The following is a 23,259-nucleotide window of genomic DNA, read 5'->3' on the forward strand; positions in this document are numbered from 1 at the left end:
TATATATAAAATTATAGGGATGCTGAACAGATTAGTGGCTGTCAAAGGCTAGAGATGGGTGGGACAAATATAGCTATAAAGGGGAGATAGGGAATCTTGGGGCAATGGTGTTGTTAAGTATTTTGGGTTTTTTTTTTTTTTTTTGAGACAAAGTCTTGCTCTGTCACTCAGGCTGGAGTGCGTGGCACGATCTCAGCTTGCTGCAGCCTCCAGCTCCAGGATTCAAGTGATTCTCCTGCCTCAGCTTCCCAAGTAGCTGGGACTACAGGCGTGCACCACCACGCCCAGCAAATTTTTGTGTTTTTAGTAGAGATGGGGTTTACCATGTTGGCCAGGCTGGTCTCAAACTCCTGACTTCGAGTGATCTGCCCAGCTTGGCCTCCCAAAGTGATTACAGGCATGAGCCATGGCACCCAGCCCAGTTAAGTATTTTGATCATGGTGTTAGTTATGCAATGCTGTACACATAACATAAAAATGCACAGAGTTACACACAAACACACAAACAAGTACATATCTAACTAGTGAAATCTGAATAAGCTCCACAAACTGCACCAACGCCAATTTTCTGGTTTTGATATTGTACATTTATAAAAGATGTTATCACTGGGGGAGGCTGAAGAGTGCACAGGACTTCCCTGTACATTTCTTTGCAACCTCTTGTCAATCTATAATTTTCACAAAGTAAAAAGTTAAAGGGCCAATTGTGGTGGCTCACACCTATCAACTCAGCATTTTGAAGGACTGAGGTGGGAGGATCACTTGAGGCTAGGAGTTTGAGACCAGTTTAGGCAACATAGTGAGACCCTCAACTCTACAAAAAACTGAGTCGGGGTGGAGGGTAGCACACAACTCTAGTTCTAGCTACTCCACAGGCTGACGTGGAAGGACTGCATGAGTCCAGGATTTCGAGCTTACAGTGAGCTATGATCAGGCCACTGCACTCCAGCCTGGGTGACAGAACAACATCCCGTCTCTAGAAAAAAAAAATTAAATTAAAAAAAAATTTTAAATAAACGTTAAAAACATGTTATATATAATGTATGTGCTTAAATGTCAATTTTTAAACAAATCAGTAAATTGAACAAATTTTTAGAGTAACCACTACCCATGTCAGACACTGATAAGACTGAAAACAAAAATATATGTAAAACACATTTTCTATCCACAAAAAGCTCACAGTTTGGTAAAAAAACAAACAAACAAACAAAAAAAACCAGCACAGAAGAATTAAGGACTAAAAGAAAAAGAAAACTGAAAGAATAACTGTGCTTAGCAGGTTAAGATACAAGAAAAGCACAGTGTATGGCCACCATCAGAAAAAAAACCCTCATACCACATTACCATATCAGGATTCAGAGAAACAAAGGTCATTTAGAGTCATAAAAATGCTAATTATGAAGCAAAATATTTTTCCTTAGTGATTTTAATCACAATTTCAAAATGTATTCTTGAAAATCCTTTATTTATTTTGTGTGTGTGTTTTTGTTTTTGAGATAGGGTTTTGCTCTGTTGCCTAGGCTGGAGTGAGTCGCATGATCATGACTCACTGCAGCCTCAACTTCCCAGGCTCAAGGGATCCTCCCACCTCAGCCTCCAGAGTAGCTGGACCACAGGCACATGCCATCATGCCCAGCTAATTTTTTTTTTTTTTGGTAGGGGCAGATTCTCTCTATGTTGCCCAGGCTGGTCTCACACTCCTGTGCTCAAGCAATCCTCCTACCTCAGCTTCCCAAAGTGTGGGGATTACAGGCATAAGCCACCATGCCCAGCCTATTTATTTTTAGAGATGGGGGTCTCACTATGTTGCCCAGAATGGACTCAAACTCCTGGGCTCAGTCAACCCTTTTACCTCAGCCTCTTGAGTAGCTGGGACCACAGATGAGTACCACTGCAGCCAGCTCTGAATCTCATTGTGTCAACTTCTGTTTTTTTAATAGAAATGGGGTCTTGCCATGTTGGCCAGGCTAGTCTTGAACTCCTGGGCCCATGCAATCCTCCCACTTCAGCCTCCCAAAGTGCTATTACAGCCATGAGTCACTGCACCCAGGCTTGTGGTAAACTTCTTACAGTGATTAACACTGGAGTGAGAAGAAGAGATCCTGAGAAACATGAGTCCAGCTGCCTGCCTTCCGAAAGAAAGCCACTGAAGTTCTTATTTTTCTTGTTTCCAGTTAATGAGCAAAAGGTTCTCAAAAGTAGAAAAAATCTACATTAGTTAAGATGTATACACTTAATCAATTGTGGTAAACTTCTTACAGTGATTAACACTGGAGTGAGAAGAAGAGATCCTGAGAAACATGAGTCCAGCTGCCTGCCTTCCGAAAGAAAGCCACTGAAGTTCTTATTTTTCTTGTTTCCAGTTAATGAGCAAAAGGTTCTCAAAAGTAGAAAAAATCTACATTAGTTAAGATGTATACACTTAATCAATTGTGGTAAACTTCTTATAGTGATTAACACTGAAGTGAGAAGAAGAGATCCTGAGAAACATGAGTCCAGCTGCCTGCCTTCCGAAAGAAAGCCACTGAAGTTCTTATTTTTCTTGTTTCCAGTTAATGAGCAAAAGGTTCTCAAAAGTAGAAAAAAATCTACATTAGTTAAGATGTATACACTTAATCAAATTTTAAATGCATTTTTGAAAAAAAAAAATGTCATTAACATAAGTATTTCAGGAATACCTAAGAAACTCCCTGCCTGTTTTTCAGTTCATTTACAGATAATTTTAATAGTAAACCATGAATAGTCACTGGATTGTACTATCATTAAGATATTTTAAATGGGAAAAAAATCCCTCAGATCAATTTTAAAAGCTCTTTAAGAAAATAGAGGAAGAAAATAAAATGTTAACACTTCAACATAAAAAGAAATTTTTATAGACAAGAATGGGAGACTAACAGAGAGCTTTAAGCAAGGTTCAAGAGGTAGAAGAGGTATGCTTGCTCACTCTCTTCCTCCCCACTCCCTCGCTTTCCCTCTCTCTCTCCCTCCTCTTCACTCTCTTGCCTCCTCTTCTTTCCTTCTCCTCCTATCTCCTCCTCTCCCTCCCTCTCTCCCTTTGCCCCTCTGCTTCTTCCTCTCACCTCCTGTCCCTCTCCCCCCCTCTTCTTCCTCTCTCCCTCTCAAAAAATAAAACAAAGCAAAACCAAAAGGTAGAAAAGTACTCTTCGAATTATTATTATTTATTATTATTTTACATCATGGATATAAGTTTCACCAGCAAAAGCAAATTTAAAATTCTCACCATGTTTTGGATTCCTTTTCAAACTTGGTTGTGGCTGGGGAGGTGGTGGAGGTGGAGGTGGTGGTGGTGGAGAGTCTCTGTCATGACTTATCACTCTATCCACTGATCCGTATATTGCCAGTGTCAGACAGTTGTACCAGCCTCTTAGCACCAGACCATCAGTATTCACCTGATTTTTAGGGAGGGAAAAAAATCTTTCAAAGTCATGTTTTAAAATGCTAGAAGTTAACTGATATCAAATTAGATTGTGGTTCAACTAAAGTCTCTAAAAGTATGCTGAAAATGCAAAGTCAACACAAAAGTGAAATTTATCCAGGCATAGCTTTTACATTGGCTCTCCAGAGTTACCATAACTATACCTGCACCTGTCCTAAGATTACATCTCCCAGTTCTATACTTTATGTCAATCGTGTTCAAAAAGTATAATCAGACTCCCATCCAAGAGAAAAGAAATGAGAATAAAATTAAGTAGGAGTTATTGCTAATTAATAAATTAAACCCCAATAGGTACAGGGGTGGTAGAAGGCACCAAAAGCACAAATGATGCTCAGTTTCAAGAATGAGAAAATCCATAAAACCACATAGCATTCTTCTCACAAGCCAAATTCACACATACAGGTATATTTTATGTGCTCACATTGTACTTTAAAAAGGGAATGGCCAGGCACAGTGGCTCACACCTGTAATCTCAGCACTTTGGGAGGCTGAGGTGGGTGGATCACAAGGTCAGGAGTTCAAGACCAGCATGGCCAAGATGGTAAAACCCCACTTTTACTAAAAATACAAAAATTAGCCAGGCGTGGTGATGGGCACCTGTAATCCCAGCTACTCAGGAGGCTAAGGCAGAGAATTGCTTGAACCCAGGAGGCAGAGGCTGCAGTGAACCAAGATCGTGCCTTTGCACTCTAGCCTGGGTGACAGAGTAAGACTCTGCCTCAGAAAAAAAAAAAGGTAAGGGAACCCTGGTTAAACAAATGGCTTTTGCAAAGAAACTTTCTCCTAAAAAGATTAAAGACTTTTGCCAATGCCACTAACCCTCAATATTTCCCTAAAAGATAAAAATATCTATGCTTTTCAGAGATTATCTACATGAATAGCTAGATCTTCAAATCTACGAGAGTTGGATGGAGCAGATATTGCTCTAGCCTGACCAACCACGTTGGTCAGGCTGGTCATTCCCTTTTAAGAAATAAGAAAATTGAGGTCGTGCCATTGCACTCCAGTCTGGGTGACGGAGTGAGACCCCGTCTCAAAAAAAAAAAAGAGAAAGAAATAAGAAAATCAGAGCATGTGACCTTTTAAGAAATAAATTGTTTACTATGACCCATGTAAAGGAAAAGAAAAAGGAAAAAAAAAAAAGAAAGAAGAAAATCAGAGCATGTGAAGAAGAGCCTGCACAAGAAACCAAAGGCCCTGACTTTTGAGTTCTCTTTCCACTCCAACATATTGGGAAAAGATGAAGTTATAAGTGTTACTGGGGCCCCTTCTGGAGGCACAATAAGGAAAAACGAAATTAATGTTGCTTGCTAGACAATACAGGAAACTGGGGACCAGAAGAAGGGCTCAAAGACTATGCCCAAGATATGTTGATAGACTGAACAGAAATCCCACTGGAAGGAAGATAAACAGATAACAATGGTAATTTTTAGTCTAAACAGGATGCAAGAATTAAATACCATTCTCTCCAAAACCAAACAGTGAGCTGAGTAGTCCTAAACCAGGTCATAATTATTTTTGCATTTCAAATCTGTCACTAAATGCTTCCAGCATGGCATCTGCTATATCAAGAAAAAAGGCATATTTTTGATAGGAAAGGAGAAATTTGGACTTTTTTTTTTTTTTTTGAGATCGAATCTTGTTCTGTCGCCCAGGCAGGAGTACACTGTCATGCTGTCGGCTCACTGCAAACTCTACCTCCTGCCTCAGTCTCCTGAGTAGCTGGGATTACAGGCGCGTACCACAATATCCAGCTAATTTTTGTATTTTTTAGTAGACATGGGATTTCAATCACGTTGGTCACGCTGGTCTCAAACTCCTGGCCTCATGATCCACCTGCCTAGGCCTCCCAAGGTGCTGGGATTACAGGCATGAACCAACCTGCCTGGCCCTGAAACATGCACTTTCAAAAGAAACTTCAATTAAGGCACAGTAGTGTCTAATAACAATTTGCCTGCCTGTTGTCTTTTGAACTTGTCTACCTAAATGAAAGAAGATAAAGCACAAATGCTGGCCTCTTCTTGACTCAAAAAGAGGAAGAAAGAGCTTTATAGGTAGAGAACAACATTACAGTGTTTTTAATGTATTATAAAATAACATCTAGATGCAAGAAGAATCAGATAAGAAATGACATTCTGCAACACTGATTTATATGGATCAAAAACTTTAAATGGAGTTGAGAAGAAACAGTAATGACAAGTTGAAAACTGACTTCCACAATTACCTTTGAGTTTGGTCTAAAGATGATGGACGTATTCTCATCATATTCCAGACTGTCAAGAGAGTATAAATAAATATGTAAGCTCAAACACTGAACATCAGAGTTCATGAAGATGTCTTTCTAGATTCAAATATTTTAATATAATCAAATGCTAGATTTTTGTTTTCATTCAATATACCAAAAAGGTTGAGTTTAATGTACTGCCCGCAAAATGTGATAAAGAAAAAAATACATAAATCCCAGATTCTGAATTAATTGCTTTGGGGTGAGTATGGACATGAGTAATTTTTTAAAAGTATACCAGGTAATTCTAATGTACAGCCAGAGTAGAGAACCATCGCATTACAGTCATATAAAAATGTAGAGTACAACCAAAATTTAAGAAAAGTACCTAGTTTTAAGTAGGTGCTGACATAAAAACACCTCCAAATACTAAAAATTACATGTTTCAAATTGTCTGAAGTTTCCCTCCATTAAAAAAAAGTTAAATTATTGACATAATTTAATAATAAATAAGAGAAGGGTCAATAACACAATGAGTGATGGCTAAGAAACTGCTAATTCCTGATAGGAACAGACATTTTCCCATTTTTAAGCTGCCTTTAAATTTTTTTATTTTATGAGTTCTAAGTAAACCCATCAAATGATCATTTGTTTGCGGACATCACAACAACAGGTTTAATAATACCTAACTTGAAAAAAAATACCTAGCATGTATAAATAATCAAAAAAGGGGGCATCTACTAACAAAAATTTCATTTTACAAAATGTGGCTATGGAATTATAAATTGCACAGTACTGTGATATGAAAGACACACATAAATTAGCTCTCAATGTGTCTATATAATATTTTTTAAGAATCAAAAAGCAGTATTTTCCAAATTAGAAGGTTACTATCATGTGTGAAAGTATCATGTATATAAGAAATGCATGCACAAGTAAAAAGGTAACAAACAATGGCTGTTTCACACATTTAAATTTTTATTTTATAAACTCAACATCTCCTTAGGAGTTTGACATTTCTTTAATACTGCCTTGATACAATTAAACCCTGTGGTATTGGGTCTACCACAGATACATCCGTTTCTTCTATCTAAAGAATCAAAAGATATTGCTTACTAACACTCATGAGTTTCTTGTGAAATTGCCTAGCAGGTACATACCTTCCCAACCTATCAAAAACTGGGGCACTTGGTTTGCTTACGTTGTTGAAGAATAAGTCTAATTGAAATGTATGGGGAGATGTCTCTCTGTGAATGAAACAAAGTTGAACCATCAGCCTTTGTAACAAACACTTCCTAAATTAAAACAAATAACATAGTAAGTACAAAGTTAAGAGCAACTCTCGAATTAGAATATAACATCTCTAAGATTTAAATAACAAAAATAGAGAGTTAACTATGATATTGTATGTAATTTTATTCACATCCAATCTCAAGCAGCCAAGAGCTCACTTTAAATATTACTGAATATCAAATTTTAATCATCAAGTACTTTTTGCATCCTATCACTATTCCCTTTCTTTCTTTCTTTTTTTTTTTTTTGAGATGTAGTTTTGCTCTTGTTGCCCAAGCTGGAGTATAATGGCACAATTTCAGCTCACTGCAACCTCCATCTCCCGGGTTCAAGCGATTCTCCTGCCTCAGCCTCCAGAGTAGCTGGGATTACAGGCACACGCCACCACACTCAGCTAATTTTTTGTATTTTTCGTAGAAACAGAGTTTGACCATGTTAGCCAGGCTGGTCTCAAACCCCTGACCTCAGGTGATCCACCCGCCTTGGCCTCCCAAAGTGCTGGGACTACAGGCGTGAGCCACTGCACACAGCCTCCCTTCTTTTTTGAGACAGAGTCTTGCTTTCTTGCCCAGGCTGGAGTACGGTGGTGTGATTATAGTTCACTATAACCTCGAGCTTCCAGACTCAAACAATCCTTCAGGTTCAGCTTCCCAAGTAGTTGCGAATACAGGTGTATGCCACTACATTGGGCTATTTTTCTTCTTTTTTTTAGTAGAGACAAAGTATCACTATGTTACCCAGGCTGCAAAGTATCACTATGTTACCCAGGCTGGTCTCCAGCTCCTGAGCTCAAGTGATCCTCCCACGTCAGCCTCCCAAAGTGGTGGCATTCAGGCATGAGCTGCTGCACCATGCTTGTTCCCTTTCATTATCAAAAGAATCAGGAATTAGCTAACTTCAAGTTGTATAAGTACAATTTAATTTCAACTTAATCCACATTAATACAAGACTATAATAGTAATTTTAGCATCAGAGCCCTAAGTTGTGACTTAAAGCCAACTGATATTTGTATAGCAGCAATTTACAAAAATATTTTGGGGTTTCTAAAAATAGATTATTTGGTTAAGATCAGAGCCTATTTAATTTGCATTAGTCTGAAATCTTGCTACACTTTATGTAGAAGATACTACACCACAGCACACTCGATTGAAATTCCTTAAATTCAACCAAAATTTTCATTTTGAACACCACATGCTTTATTCTTGTTCATTTACATAAAAACCTAAATGTTAATAACTATAATGTCTAGAATACTATCAAAGAGATTCCTGTGCGTACTTCTGGTAGAAGCACAAACAGGCAAATCATTCTGAAAAGCAATGTGGCAATAAAATTCAAGATACTAAGAAAATGTTCACATCAAGCTACTGTTTGAACGTATTACCCAAAGTTCGTGTGCTGGAAACTCAATCACCAATGCAACAGTGTTGGGAGGCAAGCCAAAAAGAGGTGATTGGGTCACGAGGACTCTGCCCTCATGAATGAATGAGTGTTGTTATCTGGGGAATGGGTTAGTTACAGTGTTAGTGTGCTTGTTAACAATGCAAGTTCAGCCCCCTTTTGCTCTCTTGGGTTCTCTGGCTCTTTTGCCTTCCATTATGGGATGAAGCAGCAAGATCATTCTTGCCAGACTGCTGGCACCTTGATACTGGACTCTGCAGTCTCCAGAACTGTGAGATATAAATTTCTTTATAAATTATCCAGTCTGTTGTATTCTGTTAAAGTAACACAAAATGGACAAAGACACACCATTTGATTCACTTTTTTCTAGAAAGTGTTTCTACAGAAACACTGATATGCGAACATTTTTTTCAAGAGGATATTCATCATGCTATTACTTGTAATTTGAAAACTAAAAAGCATCTAATGCTCTCCACATAGGAGACTAATCAAATATATTACAGTATAGTCATCCATTAGACTACATAGCTATTAGAGAGCATAAAATCAAATAATATTTAGTGATGTAAAAGGGCTCCTGATATATTATTAAATGAAATAAAGCAATACATAAAACAATAAAAATTAACGGCAAAATAACAAGCATATATTTGCCTTATCCAAATTCAATCACATGAGGCCAACAACTCTAGTCTCTTCCTCTTGCCCTTCATTAGTTCTTTTTCTTTCCTTTTTTTTTTTTTTGAGATGGAGTTTTGCTCTTGTCGCCCAGGCTGGAGTGCAGTGGTACGATCTTTGCTTACTGCAACCTCCACCTCCCACGTTAAAGTGATCTTCCCACCCCACCAACCCAAGTAGCTGAGACTACAGGCACATGCCACCAGACCCAGCTAATTTTTGTATTTTTAATAGAGAAGGGGTTTCAAACATGTTGACCAGGTTAGTCTCAAACTCTTGACCTCAGTTGATCCACCCGCCTTAGCCTCCCAAAGTGTTGGGATTACAGGCGTGAGCCACTGCACCTGACCCCTCTTTGCCGTTCTTTAAACTAGACCCTGGACTTCAGTACCTCAAATAAAGAAAAAAGAGCTAAAATACAAACTCTTGACTTTTGAGACCCCAAAGGCTCAGGTCCCGATCAGTGAAAAACAATTTAAAGAATCAAAGGAAATCTGACAGTTATCTTACAACTTGGTGACTCTAAAAAAAACCCAATCTCGCATAAGGTATCAAATTTACAAAAACTAATAATAAAATACATATACAAGCGCGCGCACACACACACACACACACACACACACATACAAAAACATACACACATTTAAAAATATATATATATATATACACACACACATATATCTCGGCTGAGTGCGGTGGCTCATGCCTGTAATCACAGCATTTTGGGAGGCCAAGGCGGGTGGATCACAAGGTCAGGAGTTCAAGACCAGCTTGGCCAACATAGCGTAACCCTGTCTCTACTAAACCTACAAAAATTAGCTGGGCATGGTGGTGGGTGCCTGTAGTCCCAGCTACTTGGGAGGCAGAGGCAGGAGAATCACTTGAACCCAGGAGGTGGAGGTTGCAGTGAGCTGAGATCACGCCACTGCCCTGTAGCCTGGGCAACAGAGCTAGATTCTGTCACCAAAAAAAAAAAAAAATATATATATATATATGTATATATATGTATATCAAATGTTAAGATGTTCTTGAAACAGGAATTATTATTATTATTATTATTACTTTTTTTTTTTTTTGAAACATGGTTTCGCCCTGTTGCCCAAGCTGGAGAGCAATGGCACAATCACAGCTCACTGCAACTTCGAACTCCTGGGCTCAAGCAATCCTCCTGCCTCAGCCTCCCAAGTAGCAAGGACTATGAACCACCATGCCCAACTAATTTTTACATATTTTTGTAGAGATGGGGGTCTCCCTATGTTGCCCAGGCTGATCTCAAACTCTTGGTCTCAAGTGATCCACCTGCCTTGGCCTCCCAAAGTGCTGGGATTAGAGGCACAAGCCACCACACCCTGCCAGAATAAAGGGATTAAAGAAATTTTAATTTTATCTAAGCATTTGTAAGTTTTATAATGAGAAAAAAAAACACTATTGTGAAGTATGCCCACAAATATCACTTGATCTTTAACACTGCTTTCCACTTTGAGACTCTGGTCTTCCTCTTTTTTCTTTCTTTCTTTTTTTTTTTCTAAGATGGAGTCACACTGTGTTGCCCAGGCTGGAGTGCGGTGGTGCAATCTTAGCTCACTGCAACTTTGTCCTCACAGGTTCAAGCAATTCTCCTGCCTCAGCCTCCCAAGTAGCTGGGATTACAGGCACATGCCACCACACCTGGCTAATTTTTGTATTTTAATAGAGACAGGGTTTCACCATGTGGGCTAGCCTGGTCTCAAACTCCTGACTTCAAATAATCTACCTGTCTCAGCCTCCCAAAGTGCTAGGATTACAGGCATAAGCCACTGTGCCCGGCCCTCACTCTTACATTTGTTTTACTGCATTAATACTTCACTTTACTGTTCTGTGGTGTACTAATCATGTATAAATTTGTTTCTGATACTTTATATTTGGAGTTATTAAAACATGAACAGTCACACATCTCCAGCTAAGAAAAAGGAAGAGGGTTAAGATAACAAAAAATGCAACAAATACTCCTACCAATGGCATCTAATGGTAGAAATCCAATTTGCCTGCAACGGAAGTCAGCCTCTAAGATGGCCCCGATGACCCTTTCTTCCTGGTATTCACACCCTATGTGGTAGGGTGTACACCCTATGTAGGGCCCTCCCACACTATACCAGCAGAATATGTAACCTACAGAATATGGTAAAGATGATAATGTCACCTTCTGATATTAAGTTATAAAACACACTGACTGTTGGCTTCTTTCTTGGCCATGCTCTCACTCTTAGATCACTCACTCATGAACAAGCCCATGGAGAGGATCTCCTGAAAAAGAACTGAAGCCTCCTGCCAGCAGCCCTATGAGTGAGCTACCAAGCAAATTCTTCAGCCCCCTCTGTATCTTGACTACAACTTCATGAGAGAACCTCAGCCACTCCCAGATTCCCGACCCTCAGAAACAATGTGAGATAATGTTTAGTTTTAGGTTGCTAAATTTGCTATGGAACAATAAATGACAAACTTTTTTTGGCCAAAAGCAGTAAAATTAGAGAAGACTGTTGGATACACTACCAATATCCCATCTTTCCCATTCTATACAAAGCTCCCTTTATAGGAAAATCAAGAAGACCATACAGGAAAACATGAGTTAATTTTCTTAAAACATGGAAAAAAAGGTATGAAGTCAATTATAACAATCCCTCTTTATAAACATTAAAGATGTTTCTTGTATATCTTTTAATTTTTGAATGGTACCTATGAAGACTTTATACTTATTTCAACAAATAATGTACTATTTTCCACAATTATGAAGAAACTTTGAATCTGTCCTATAACACTCACCACAAAGTAGCTAGTTTGACCTTTTTTTTCTTTACTTTTTTCCTTCTTTTTCCTTTTTTCTTCTTTTTACTTTCCATGTATACACGCACAACTGGTGACAATTTTTTCTTTTTTCTGAGACAGTGTTTTGCTCTTGTTGCCCAGGCTGGAGTATAATGGCGCAATCTCGGCTCACCATAATCTCCGCCTCCCAAGTTCAAGCGATTCTCCTGCCTCAGTCTCCTAGGTAACTGAGATTACAGGCATGCGTCATCACGCCTGGCTAATTTTATATTTTTAGTAGAGATGGGGTCTTTTCACGTTAGTCAGGCTGGTCTCAAACTTCCGACCTCAGGTGATCCACCCGCCTCAGTCTCCCAAAGTGCAGGGATTACAGGTGTGAGCCACCATGCCCCAGCCTAGTTTAACTCTTTTATGCAATAGAAATTGAGTTATCTACAGCATACATAGAATGAAATGTGGTATTGATACATAAAACTAACAGCTAAGCTAAAAGCTAAAAAACTCAAGTAAGACATATCAGACAAATTCATGTTTCCATAGCCAAAATTTGGCTTATATTTCTAACCTATGTAATTAAAATTAGAAGAAAATTATTACTCATGTTACAACAAAGATCAAATTCTTCTGCTTTATGCCAGTTGTTAAAATTACCTACAACCCCATGTCAGGGACCTTTTCTTTTCTTTTGAGACAGTTTTGCTCTTATTGCCCAGGATGGAGTGCAATGGTGCAATCTCCGCTCACCACAATCTCCACCTCCCGGGTTCAAGCAATTCTCCTGCCTCAGCCTCCTGAGTAGCTGGAATTACAGGCATACACCACTATGCCCGGCTAATTTTGTATTTTTAATAGAGACAGGGTTTCTCCATGTTGGTCAGGCTGTTCTCAAAATCCTGACCTCAGGTGATTTGACGGCTTCAGCCTCCCAAAGTGCTGGGATTGCAGACATGAGCCACTGTGCCCAGCCATACCATTTCTTATATTTTATTTCCCATAGACCCTAAGGAAGACAAAGCATCAAATAACTACTTGCTAATTACAACTAATGGCTAATTTGAAGCTACAAAATTAATAAAAGACACATGTATCAGGCTAAGAAAATCACCATTAAGTCATGAACAGATATCATTAAGATAATAAAAATGTAGGCTAGGCGCGGTGGCTCACGCCTGTAATCCCAGCACTTTTGGAGGCTGAGGCAGGTGGATCACTGAGATCAGAAGTTCCAGACCAGCCTGGGCAACATGGTGAAACCCCGACTCTACTAAAAACACAAAATTAGCCAGGCGTAGTGGCACATGCCTGTGATCCCAGCTACTTGGGAGGCTGAAGCAAGGGAACTGCTTGAACTTAGGAGGCAGAGGTTGCGGTGAGCCAAGATCACGCCACTGCACTCCAGCTTGGGTGACAAGAGCGAAATTTCGTCTTAAAAAAAAAAAAGTGGCTGGGCAAGGTGGCTGACACATGTAATCCCAGCACTTTAGGAGGCCAAGGCAGGTGGATCACAAGGTCAAGAGATCAAGACCACCCAGGCCAACATGGTGAAACCCCCTCTCTACTAAAAATACAAAAATTAGCTGGGCATGGTGGCGTGCACCTGTAATCCCAGCTATTCGGGAGGCTGAGGCAGGAGAATCGCTTGAACCCGGGAGGTGGAGGTTGCATTTAATTATAATGCAGCATAACCATAATTGAATAGTTTCAGGATTCTATTACTTGTAAAATATTACCTTACATTTTTGCATGCAAGAGTATGTTTCTAGGCCAGGCGTGGTGGCTCATGCCTGTAATCCCAGCACTTCGGGAGGCCGAGGCAGGCGGATCACAAGGTCAAGAGATCGAGACCATCCTGGCCAATATGGTGAAACCCCGTCTCTAATAAAAATACAAAAAAATAGCCGGGCATGGTGGCACGTGCCTGTGATCCCAGCTACTCAGGAGGCGGAGGGGGAAGAATCCTTTGAACCCAGGAGGCAGAGGTTGCAGTAAGCCGAGACTGCGCCACTGCACTCCAGTCTGGTGACAGGGCAAGACTCCATCTCAAAAAAATATATATATATATGGTTCTAGACAATCTTTAGCCAAAAAAATACTTTTAAAAAGAGAACTGACTTACCCATATGCTCTGTTGTCTGGCAGACTGCTATGGGCTCTTACTCCTGGGGGTATGACTCGGACTTCATTGATGTAAACCACACATGGAAAACGAACCACATCTATATGAGAACTTTGCTGTAACAACAACAAAAAAAAGGTCAGGGGAGTGCTTTGGAACATTCTATAAAATAGTTTCTCTATTCAAATTTTATTCATTCACAATGTCACATATAACCTTAACATTCCATATCACTAAATATATATTATTTACAATGTTGCATAAATAGATGATGAACATACCAAGCACCTAGATAAGTTTCTCGATTTGTGTAACATTTTCTGCCATGCATTACCTCTGCCTGCTGATGTTTTGCTTAGACATAGAGTACCTTATATGAAACCTCTGGAGCCAAATGCCTTTCAGAATCCTGATTTTTTGATTTCTAGAAAGATAATATAATCCAAATACTGCATATTACTTTAGATCCCCCCAGTGGCTTCTGTGGCAGCACCCTGTAATCAAACCATTAATATTTCTGCAGCCACACGTCAACATTCACACTAAATAAAGATTATAAAAAGCACCATATCAGTTGAGATTAGACTGCATGGCCAAATGAATTCAGGGCATGTTTTTTTTATTTTTTGGTGGTTTTTTTTTTTTCCATTTTTGAGTTTCTGAACTAAAAGACTGCAAATCTGTACTTAGATCAGCTTACTTTATAAACTTACATATCAACTAATATCAAGGGATCAGGGAAAGCATTTAGGTACTTAACAGTTGAGATAAACCTGTCCTAAAATTTTTTTTTAAATCACAAACTAAGAGTTTATTTAAAAAAAAAAAAACCCCAGAAGGCCGGGAGCGGTGGCTCAAGCCTGTAATCCCAGCACTTTGGGAGGCCGAGGCGGGTGAATCACGAGGTCAAGAGATCGAGACCATCCTGGTCAACATGGTGAAACCCCGTCTCTACTAAAAATACAAAAAATTAGCTGGGCATGGTGGCGCGTGCCTGTAATCCCAGCTACTCAGGAGGCTGAGGCAGGAGAATTGCCTGAACCCAGGAGGCGGAGGTTGCGGTGAGCCGAGATCGCGCCATTGCACTCCAGCCTGGGTAACGAGAGCGAAACTCCGTCTCAAAAAAAAAAAAAAAAAAAAAAAAAAAAAAAAACCCAGAAGCAGAGGTGCATGTCTATACCCCTAACTGCTCAAGAAGCTGAGGTAGGAGGATCACTTGAGCCCAGGAGTTTGAGACTACAGTTGAGTTATGATATGACTGCCTCATGGCACTCCAGCCTGGGTGACAAAGTGAGACTCCATCTCTGGGGAAAAAAGAAAAACAAAAAAAGAAACAACATAAATTATATCCAGTATATGCTTATGTCTATCATTTGACACAGGATTAGACAAATATAATTCTCGTTTTCAATAATTAAAAAGAGAATTTTTCACATTGTTTTTGGACAATTGTATGTCAACTTTTCCTAACAGTTCTAAACTCTCATTACCTAGTGGCCAAAGTTCATCATGAGAAGAATGGCTGATATTATCTGCATCTAGAAAGACTGAGTCTCTCTATAAAGAATATCACGCTTAACAACAAGGAATTTAAGGATTTACAAATAGCCTTTCAAAATCTATTTTGTTTGTATGTAAAAGAGTTTCTGTGTTTGTTGCTACCAGTTCTATTAAATATTTATTTCTAAAAACTTATTAAACGTCAACTATATTTCAAAGTATGCTAGTTCTGAGGCTACAAAGACAAGACATAATCTCTGACATTAAAAAACAGATGATCTACTGTGGCAGACAAGTAGATAAATTGTCATGATACAGACTCACAAAGGATGCTATGAAAACTCAGAGGGGTATTTAGGTCCGCAGCTCAGACTGTAGGGAAACAAGAACTTGCAAGGTTCAAAAAATTGCAAGCCAGACGCCATGGTTCACACCGTAATCCCAGCACTTTGGGAAGCTGAGGCAGGAGGATCACTTGAGGACAGGATTCAAGAAGACCAGCCTGAGCAACATAGAAAGATCCTGTGTTTACAAAAACGAAAATATCGGCTGGGCGTGGTTCCACATGCCTGGAGTCCCAGCTACCCAGGAGGCTGAGGTGGGAGGATCACTTATGCCCAGGAGGTCGAGGCTACAGTGAGTCACAATGGCATCACTACACCCTATCCTAAGCAACAAAGCAAGACTCTGTCTTTAAAAGAAAGGAAAGATATTGCAAACGTTGTTCATCATAGCTAGAGGGCAAAACAGGAGAGGAAAGGAGAGAAGAGTAGCTAAGCACAACCAACAGAATTACAAAAAATAAGATTTTCATCCACAGCCAGAAGACAATTCCAAATCTGTATCTCCATCTAGGACGTCTCTCCTGAGCCCCAGACTGCTATATCCAACTGCCCATTAGGCATCTCCACTTCAATGTCCCTTGTGCACCAAATTCAACAAATACAAACTGAATTCTCCTACATCTGTGATGGCATTACCAACCATATAATGCCCAAGACATCATCATCCTTGACTTCTCATTCTCTGTCATCTGATATCCTGTAGCTATTCAAACACCAAGTCCTACTGATTAAACCTCTCCTGCATTCTGGCTGTCACTCCTTTAGTTCTATATATATACTACATCACTCCAACATGAATTACAGCAATAGGATCCTAACTGATTTTGTACTTCTTTTTTAATTTTTGTTTTTTAAATTTTTATTTCAATCGGTTTTGGGGTACAGGTGGTTGTTTACATGGATAAATTCTTTAATAGTGATTTCTGAGATTTTAGTGCACCTGTCTCCCAAGGAGTGTGTACTGTACCCAATATGTAGTTTTTTATCCCTCATTCCCATCCCAACCATCCCCCTCCATGTCCCCAAAGTCCATTATATCATTTTCATGCCTTTGCATCCTGCACTTCTTTCTTGCTTCCCATCGACCCATTCTCCTATTGCAATATGGTCTTTCTAAACTATAAATGTACTACTCCCCTGATCCTTACTGCTGTCAAGCCAAATTCCTAAGTCTTATAAACAAGACTATCTTCTTTATCACTCCAAACTTATATCCCTAGCTTACCATGCTTTTTCCCATCTTCACACCCTTACTTATGATGTTCTCTCTGCTTGAAATCTGTCATATCCCTCTGCCCCAACTCATTTTACAAGTAAACTTTCTCTTGAAAGCTGAGCCAGATCAAATCTAGATAGGTGCCTCTCCCTTAAGTCCTTTATCTAACTGAATTGTAATTGCCTCTTATCTCTCCCATTAGACAATGTGTTTAAAGAAGACCAACCTATGTCTTAGTTTACAGTACATTCACAGTGCCTAGCATATGCATTTAATAAATGAATTTTTAAGAAGCACTTGATTAATAGTTATTATCTGAAAACTATGTTTTCAGAGAATTAAAAACAAAGCCTAGAAAAACAGGTTGACAATGGGAAATCACGGAAGGCTCACGATCAGGAAAGTTACAGGAATATGAAGAAGACTGGTCAGATTCCACAACTCTGAGCCACATTTATCTTTGGAAGGAGTCATTTTACCTGTATGTTTAAAGGTCACAGCATAACTGTTTCCCTTCCTTACTCTTCTATCCCTGCAATTTCCTTCTCTTTCTACTCTTTCCTTTAGCTATCACATCTACTGCTACTACTTCCTTTTTCACTTCTGCAGATAAGTTCCTAATTGGTTTCCTACAGTAATTTTTAAATGACCTTTAAAATAGAGGACTTTTCAGTATCAACCTACTATCCTAGGGCTGTATTTTAACCCAGCAATTCCACACTGGAAAGTAATATTAAGGAAATAACTAAAAATGTATAAAACAATTTAGCTTCAAGAATATTACACACCACTGTAAAGTCAGAAATCTAAGTATATGAGAATTTAGTACATAAATAATAGCATTATTATCCTAGCACTTTGGGAGGCCAAGGCAGGAGGATCACCGGAGGCCAGGAGTATGAGACCAGCCTGGCAACATAGCAAGACCCCATCTCTTAAAAAATAAAAATAAAAAAATTAAAATTAGATGGGGCTGGGCACAGTGGCTCATGCCTATAATCCTAACTTTGGGTGGCCGAGGTAGGTGGATCACGAGGTCAGGAAATCGTGAACATCCTGGCCAACATAGTGAAACCCCGTCTCTGCCGGGTGTGGTGGCTCATGCCTGTAAGCCCAGCACTTTGGGACGCTGAGGTGGGCGGATCACCTGAGGTCGGGAGCTCAAGACCAGCCTGGCCAGCATGGTGAAACCCCATCTCTATAAATAAATAAAAATTAGACAGGCGTGATGGTGGGCGCCTATAGTCCTAGCTACTCAGGAGGCTAGGCAGGAGGATCACTTAAGCCCAGGTTGAAGTTGTAGTAAGCCATAAGCACACCACTGCACTCCAACCTGGGCAACAGAGTAAGACCCTGTCTCAAAAAATATATATAGCATTACCACTTAAATAATATTACATAGCCAATAAAAAAGGGTATTATATAGAATATCTAAGGAGAGAAACAATATGGTTAGGCAACAGTGATGAGAGAGAGACTTACTTCCGACCATATACCCTTTTGTACCTTTTGTATCTGTACCTCATATATGTATTACTAGTCAAAAAAAAGGAAGAAATTTTTTTTAAAAAGCTTACTTTTAAAATACCATGTAGGTATATTATTTCATGATTCATAAATATGTACAACACATTGTTAGGTGAAAAAAGAAACCACAAAACAGTATTACAGTACTGGAATATTCATGTTGCCAATGGGTGTATACATTTAAGCATAATATTTACTACAGGATTTGGAAAATGTTCATATAAAAAGAACTGTTAATTATAGCCACAAAATACAAAGTAAAAACTGATTACAATAGGGAGAGATACAGAAAGGAAATTAATTCACTCAAGAGGAATATCAAAATACAACAGCTTTCCACTCATATACTTGTTTACCAAATAACGTTGCTTTAATCCAATTTTAATTTAAACAATTTTTTTCTAATACTGTATATGTTAATATTAGAGATTCATTTTGCTTTTTTTTTTTTTTTTTTTTTTTTTTTTTTAAGATGGGGTTTTGCTATGTTGCCCAGCCTGTCCTCCAACTCCTGGGCTCAAGCGATTCTCCCACTTCAGCCTCCCAGGCTGGGGATACAGGCACACATGCCACCATGCCTTGCTTATCTTGCATCCTTGGTTTGTAATGTTAAGTGTTTCATCATTCACGGGAACACTATTCCCTCACCATCAAATTGTCTTTTAATAAGTTTAACTGTTTATCTTCTGAAATCAGTGGATTGGTCTTATAAACATGTATCAATTCTTTATGTGGAGAAGAGGAGATTACTGGTAAAATAAATATAATACCAAAAAAAGAACTGTTAAAGGTAGCTGGCAATAAGGATTCCCTGTGTGAAACTAATAAATGTCTCTTTTCCACTATATTACAAATTCCTTTGAAATCGAGGGCAATGAGTTTTGTTCTGACTTGTATTGCCCCTCCTAAAGCCATATCCTCACCTTCGAAAGTGTTTTTCATAAATAACTGTTAAACAGATTCTCAACTTTCTAAGGGGCAAATTAATCTGGCTAATTATCCCGTTCCCGTCAAACTCACTTCCACAGTCTTACCATCATTAGTCCCACTAGTTTCTTCTGTCTCTAAATCTAGACATCCATCATTTTAAATTACTCTATCTCCCTCACACAATCAGCTGCCATCCTGTCAATTCTATACTTGAAATTTGTATACATCCAAAACTGTATAAATCCTCTCCTACGTAGTTCCACTGGGACGTAGCATGGCACTGCTTTAGAGCCAGAAAAATGTGTGACAGTGGATCTTAATCTAGCTATGCCATTTTAGTAAAGGTACCTAATCTCTCAGGCTCAGTTTCCGCATCTGTAAAATGTATTTGACTACCTGTGAAAACTCAGTCGGGCACTGCAGTGGCTCATGCCTGTAATCTTAGCACTTTGAGAGGCTGAGGTGGGAGGATGACTTGAGCTCAGAAATTCAAGAATAGCCTGGGCAACACGGCAAAACTCCATCTCTACAAAAAAATACAAAAATGAGCCAGGCATTGTGGCACACAATTGTAGTCCCAGCTACTCGGGAGGCTGAGATGGGAAGATCAATTGAACCCTGGTGGGAGAAATTGCAGTGAGCTGTGACTACATCACTGCACTCCAGGTTGGGTGACAAAACAAGACCTAGTCTCAAAAAAAAAAAAAAAAAACTGATGGAAGGACCAGAAATGATTTACTTAAGTTATCAAAGCACTGTGTCTGGCACAAATTAAGCATTCAATAAACGTGGAGAAGCGATGATTACTGTCCATCTGCTAACTCAGGTTTTCATAACATCTCACTTTTTCTCCCTGATTTTGTCACCTCACCCCTGTTTTCTCTGAACCAGTTTAAGTATTATTGATGAAGTAATCTACCTAATGTTTCTTGCTAATTGCATAATTTGCCTGCTCAAAAACTACCCATTTCCTACAAAAGAAAGTTCATAATTCTTTGTTGAGCATTCAAGGAGCTCCATGATCTGCCTTTGAACTAACTGCCTTGGGTGCCACTTCATACTGCTACTTTAAGCATATCCTAACAGATGACTGACTACTCCAGTAGAATGCCCTCCTTTCCTAACTACAACCATGAAATATTACCCCTTTCACCAAAGACCAAGTTCATAAGCCAAATACCTTTATGAAATCTTTCCTGATACACTCAGATGAAAAGTTATTTATCTCTGCCTCTTCTGAAATCATGTATCCTTTATTTATACCCACAATGAGAGCTAATTCTAATATGTCAGATACTGATGGGCATTTCGTAAACAAAGATGATGAACCCCAAGGAATTCACACTGTGCTTCTTTATGTGATCATCACATTCTAACTCAAATCACAATTTTGTGGATCTAATCTCCAATACTGAATTATAACTTCTTGAAAACAAACATTTCAATATTTCATATCACCCACAAACCCCTACTTCCTCCTTCAAGACTTGATTTAAATGTGATCTCTACTAAGCCTTCCCCAAAAGAAGGCATTTACCATCTGCCTTATCCTCTTAAGGTACTCGATGTTTACCTAGGAATGAATAAAAGAATAGATTAAATATGTGATAAACCAATGAATGCCAATTTTCCTAAACTAGAAAAGTACTAAACTAATTCATCATATGCTTCTTTCTCTTTTTTTCTTTTTCTCTTTCTTTCGAGACAGGGTCTCATTCTGTTGCTCAGGCTGGAGCACAGTGGTGTAATCTTAGCTCACTGCAGCCTTGACCTCTCTGGTTCAAGCAATCCTCCCACTTCAGCCTCCCGAGTCGCTGGGACAACAGAAGTAAGCCATCACAACTAGTTAATTTTCTTTTGTAGAGATGGGGTTCCACTATGTTGCCCAGGCTGGTCTCAAACCCCTGGACTCAAGCAGTCCTCCTGCTTCAGCCTCCCAAAGTGCTGGATTACAGGCATGAGCCACTGTGCCAAGCTCTTTCAGTTTTAACTGTTCTCTATTTCTATAGCCATGATAGGTTTGTTCTGATACTGCCTGCATTGTGGGTTTTCTAAAACTTGGCTGGAATGTCAGAGAGGTACAGTCATTAAACAAATAGCGCTAACTGACCCACAGGAAATGTGAGACCATGAATTAATCGTCAGTAAGAAACGCTAACTCCAAGTTCTCCAACTTTTGACTTTTAGAGACCTATAAACCGCTAGTTCAGTTAGATCACAACTGTCAAATTTTTATTTTGCCAAGTAAAGTATTACAATACAACCACCACCCACTATCAACATTATCTCATAAAAGAATCAACATTTTAAACATTTTCAATTCAAATATTTACTAAGCACCTATATTGCTAAGACTGTACTAGGCACTGGAGATACAGCTGAGAAAAAGAGAAATTATACCCATCCTCAAAAAGCTTGATACAAGAACACACATGATAAAAATGGAAAAAAATCTCCAAAGAAAGTTCTCTAATTTGATTAAGCTTACATTAAGACAGAGAAATATGAAGTTTTTTTGTTTTTTTTTTTTTCAATTTCTCCGTGGACTTCATTCAAGTTCACTTTTGATCTGCTTTCATGAATCTTAAGTTAACCAGCTATGTTTAATTTACATATTGCAGGGCCAATTGTACATTCAGGGGCGCTCAAGCAATTTTGTACAGAAACATTACTCCACAACATTCCACCCCTGACCTCAAAAGACATTATCTGATGATGAGTTTGATTATAATTCTCTCAACTCTCCCCTCTTCGCAGCACTCTCCGTGAATGCATCTCATTCCTAATGTGTGAAATCTCTCCACGAGACAAGTATTAAAGTTTCAGTCCAAACTGGAGAGCACCGTAATCCTAAACCGAATGAGTGTCACAACTGGGGAACATAACTCCTGACAGAAAAGGAGCCAAAGAGAAAGGATTTAGAAACATCGTGATTAGGAAACCACGAAGCAACGCAAGCTTCTCGGAGCCCGGCACTACTGTCAAACATTTCTGTCAAATCTAAGACCCCCCCATTTAAACGGCACCAGAGGTAAACCTGAGAACCCTGATCCTTCTCAAGGCCCAAACCTGACAGAAAAAATAAAAAACAAAGCAATGCAAGCAGAGAAGCCAATTCGACCAAAGACACCGAGGGCCCAAGTTAAAGTAAGGAAATGAAGGGGCTGCTGCAACTCTCCCTCAGAGGCGACGCTCACACCGCTCGGGGGAGAGTGTGTGTGAGAGAGAAATTAAAGAAGCAATCTGCAGAAGGAAAAGTCGAGGACTCCTAACGGTTTTTTTGTAAAGGTCCAAAATAGAGAAGCAGGGTCGGAATCAAGCCGCCAAGCCTTACCTCAGCGCTCGGGTGTTTAAAAGTATCTAAAAATAGTAGCTCCATCGCTGAGTCCACCGCCATGTTTGCCGCGGGCGGGGAACAGCGGGGAGGACTTCCGGGGCAGCTCTCCAGCCTCAGCTACAGCGGCCCTGTAGAGGGTGAAATCGCGGCACTTCCGGCGACCAGAACAGCGCCGCAATCGTCGGCCTATCCCAACGCATCTTGTTGCCTGAAGTTGCCGGCCCCGCCTTTTCCAGCGCTGCGGAGGGCGCCCCCAGAAAGCAGAGTGGGGCAGAGGGAAGCGACAGGAGACAACGGAGTCTCCAGTGGTTCAAACCCTGTCGTTCCGCCGCGTTACGGAGCCACAGCGGCCCCGGCTGGCGGAGTGCGGTGCCGGGGTTTTGGAGAGGGCGGAGGAGGGGGAGGGAAAGCTGCCAACTTCGGATACTAACGCCG

General features: G+C 39.6%; 1 protein-coding gene across 1 annotated transcript in view; it reads right to left on the reverse strand.

Annotated features, from left to right (window-relative positions):
* The window catches only part of VIRMA (vir like m6A methyltransferase associated), a 64,623-nt gene extending 41,700 nt beyond the window's left edge, over window positions 1-22,923 (reverse strand). Inside the window, exons 1-5 of the mRNA XM_012437935.3 lie at window positions 22,822-22,923; window positions 13,971-14,086; window positions 6,841-6,927; window positions 5,681-5,729; window positions 3,241-3,409 (exon numbers count right to left, since the gene is read on the reverse strand). Coding sequence (XP_012293358.1) covers window positions 3,241-3,409; window positions 5,681-5,729; window positions 6,841-6,927; window positions 13,971-14,086; window positions 22,822-22,884 — 484 coding nt within the window. The 5' untranslated portion in view covers window positions 22,885-22,923. The remainder of the gene's footprint in view (window positions 1-3,240; window positions 3,410-5,680; window positions 5,730-6,840; window positions 6,928-13,970; window positions 14,087-22,821) is intronic.
* Between the last annotated feature and the right edge of the window lie 336 nt (window positions 22,924-23,259).

The sequence above is a fragment of the Aotus nancymaae genome, unplaced genomic scaffold (genome assembly GCF_030222135.1).
Source record: "Aotus nancymaae isolate 86718 unplaced genomic scaffold, 86718_ANA_hifiasm-v0.15.2.pri h1tg000036l, whole genome shotgun sequence".
Taxonomy (NCBI): Eukaryota; Metazoa; Chordata; class Mammalia; order Primates; family Aotidae; genus Aotus; species Aotus nancymaae.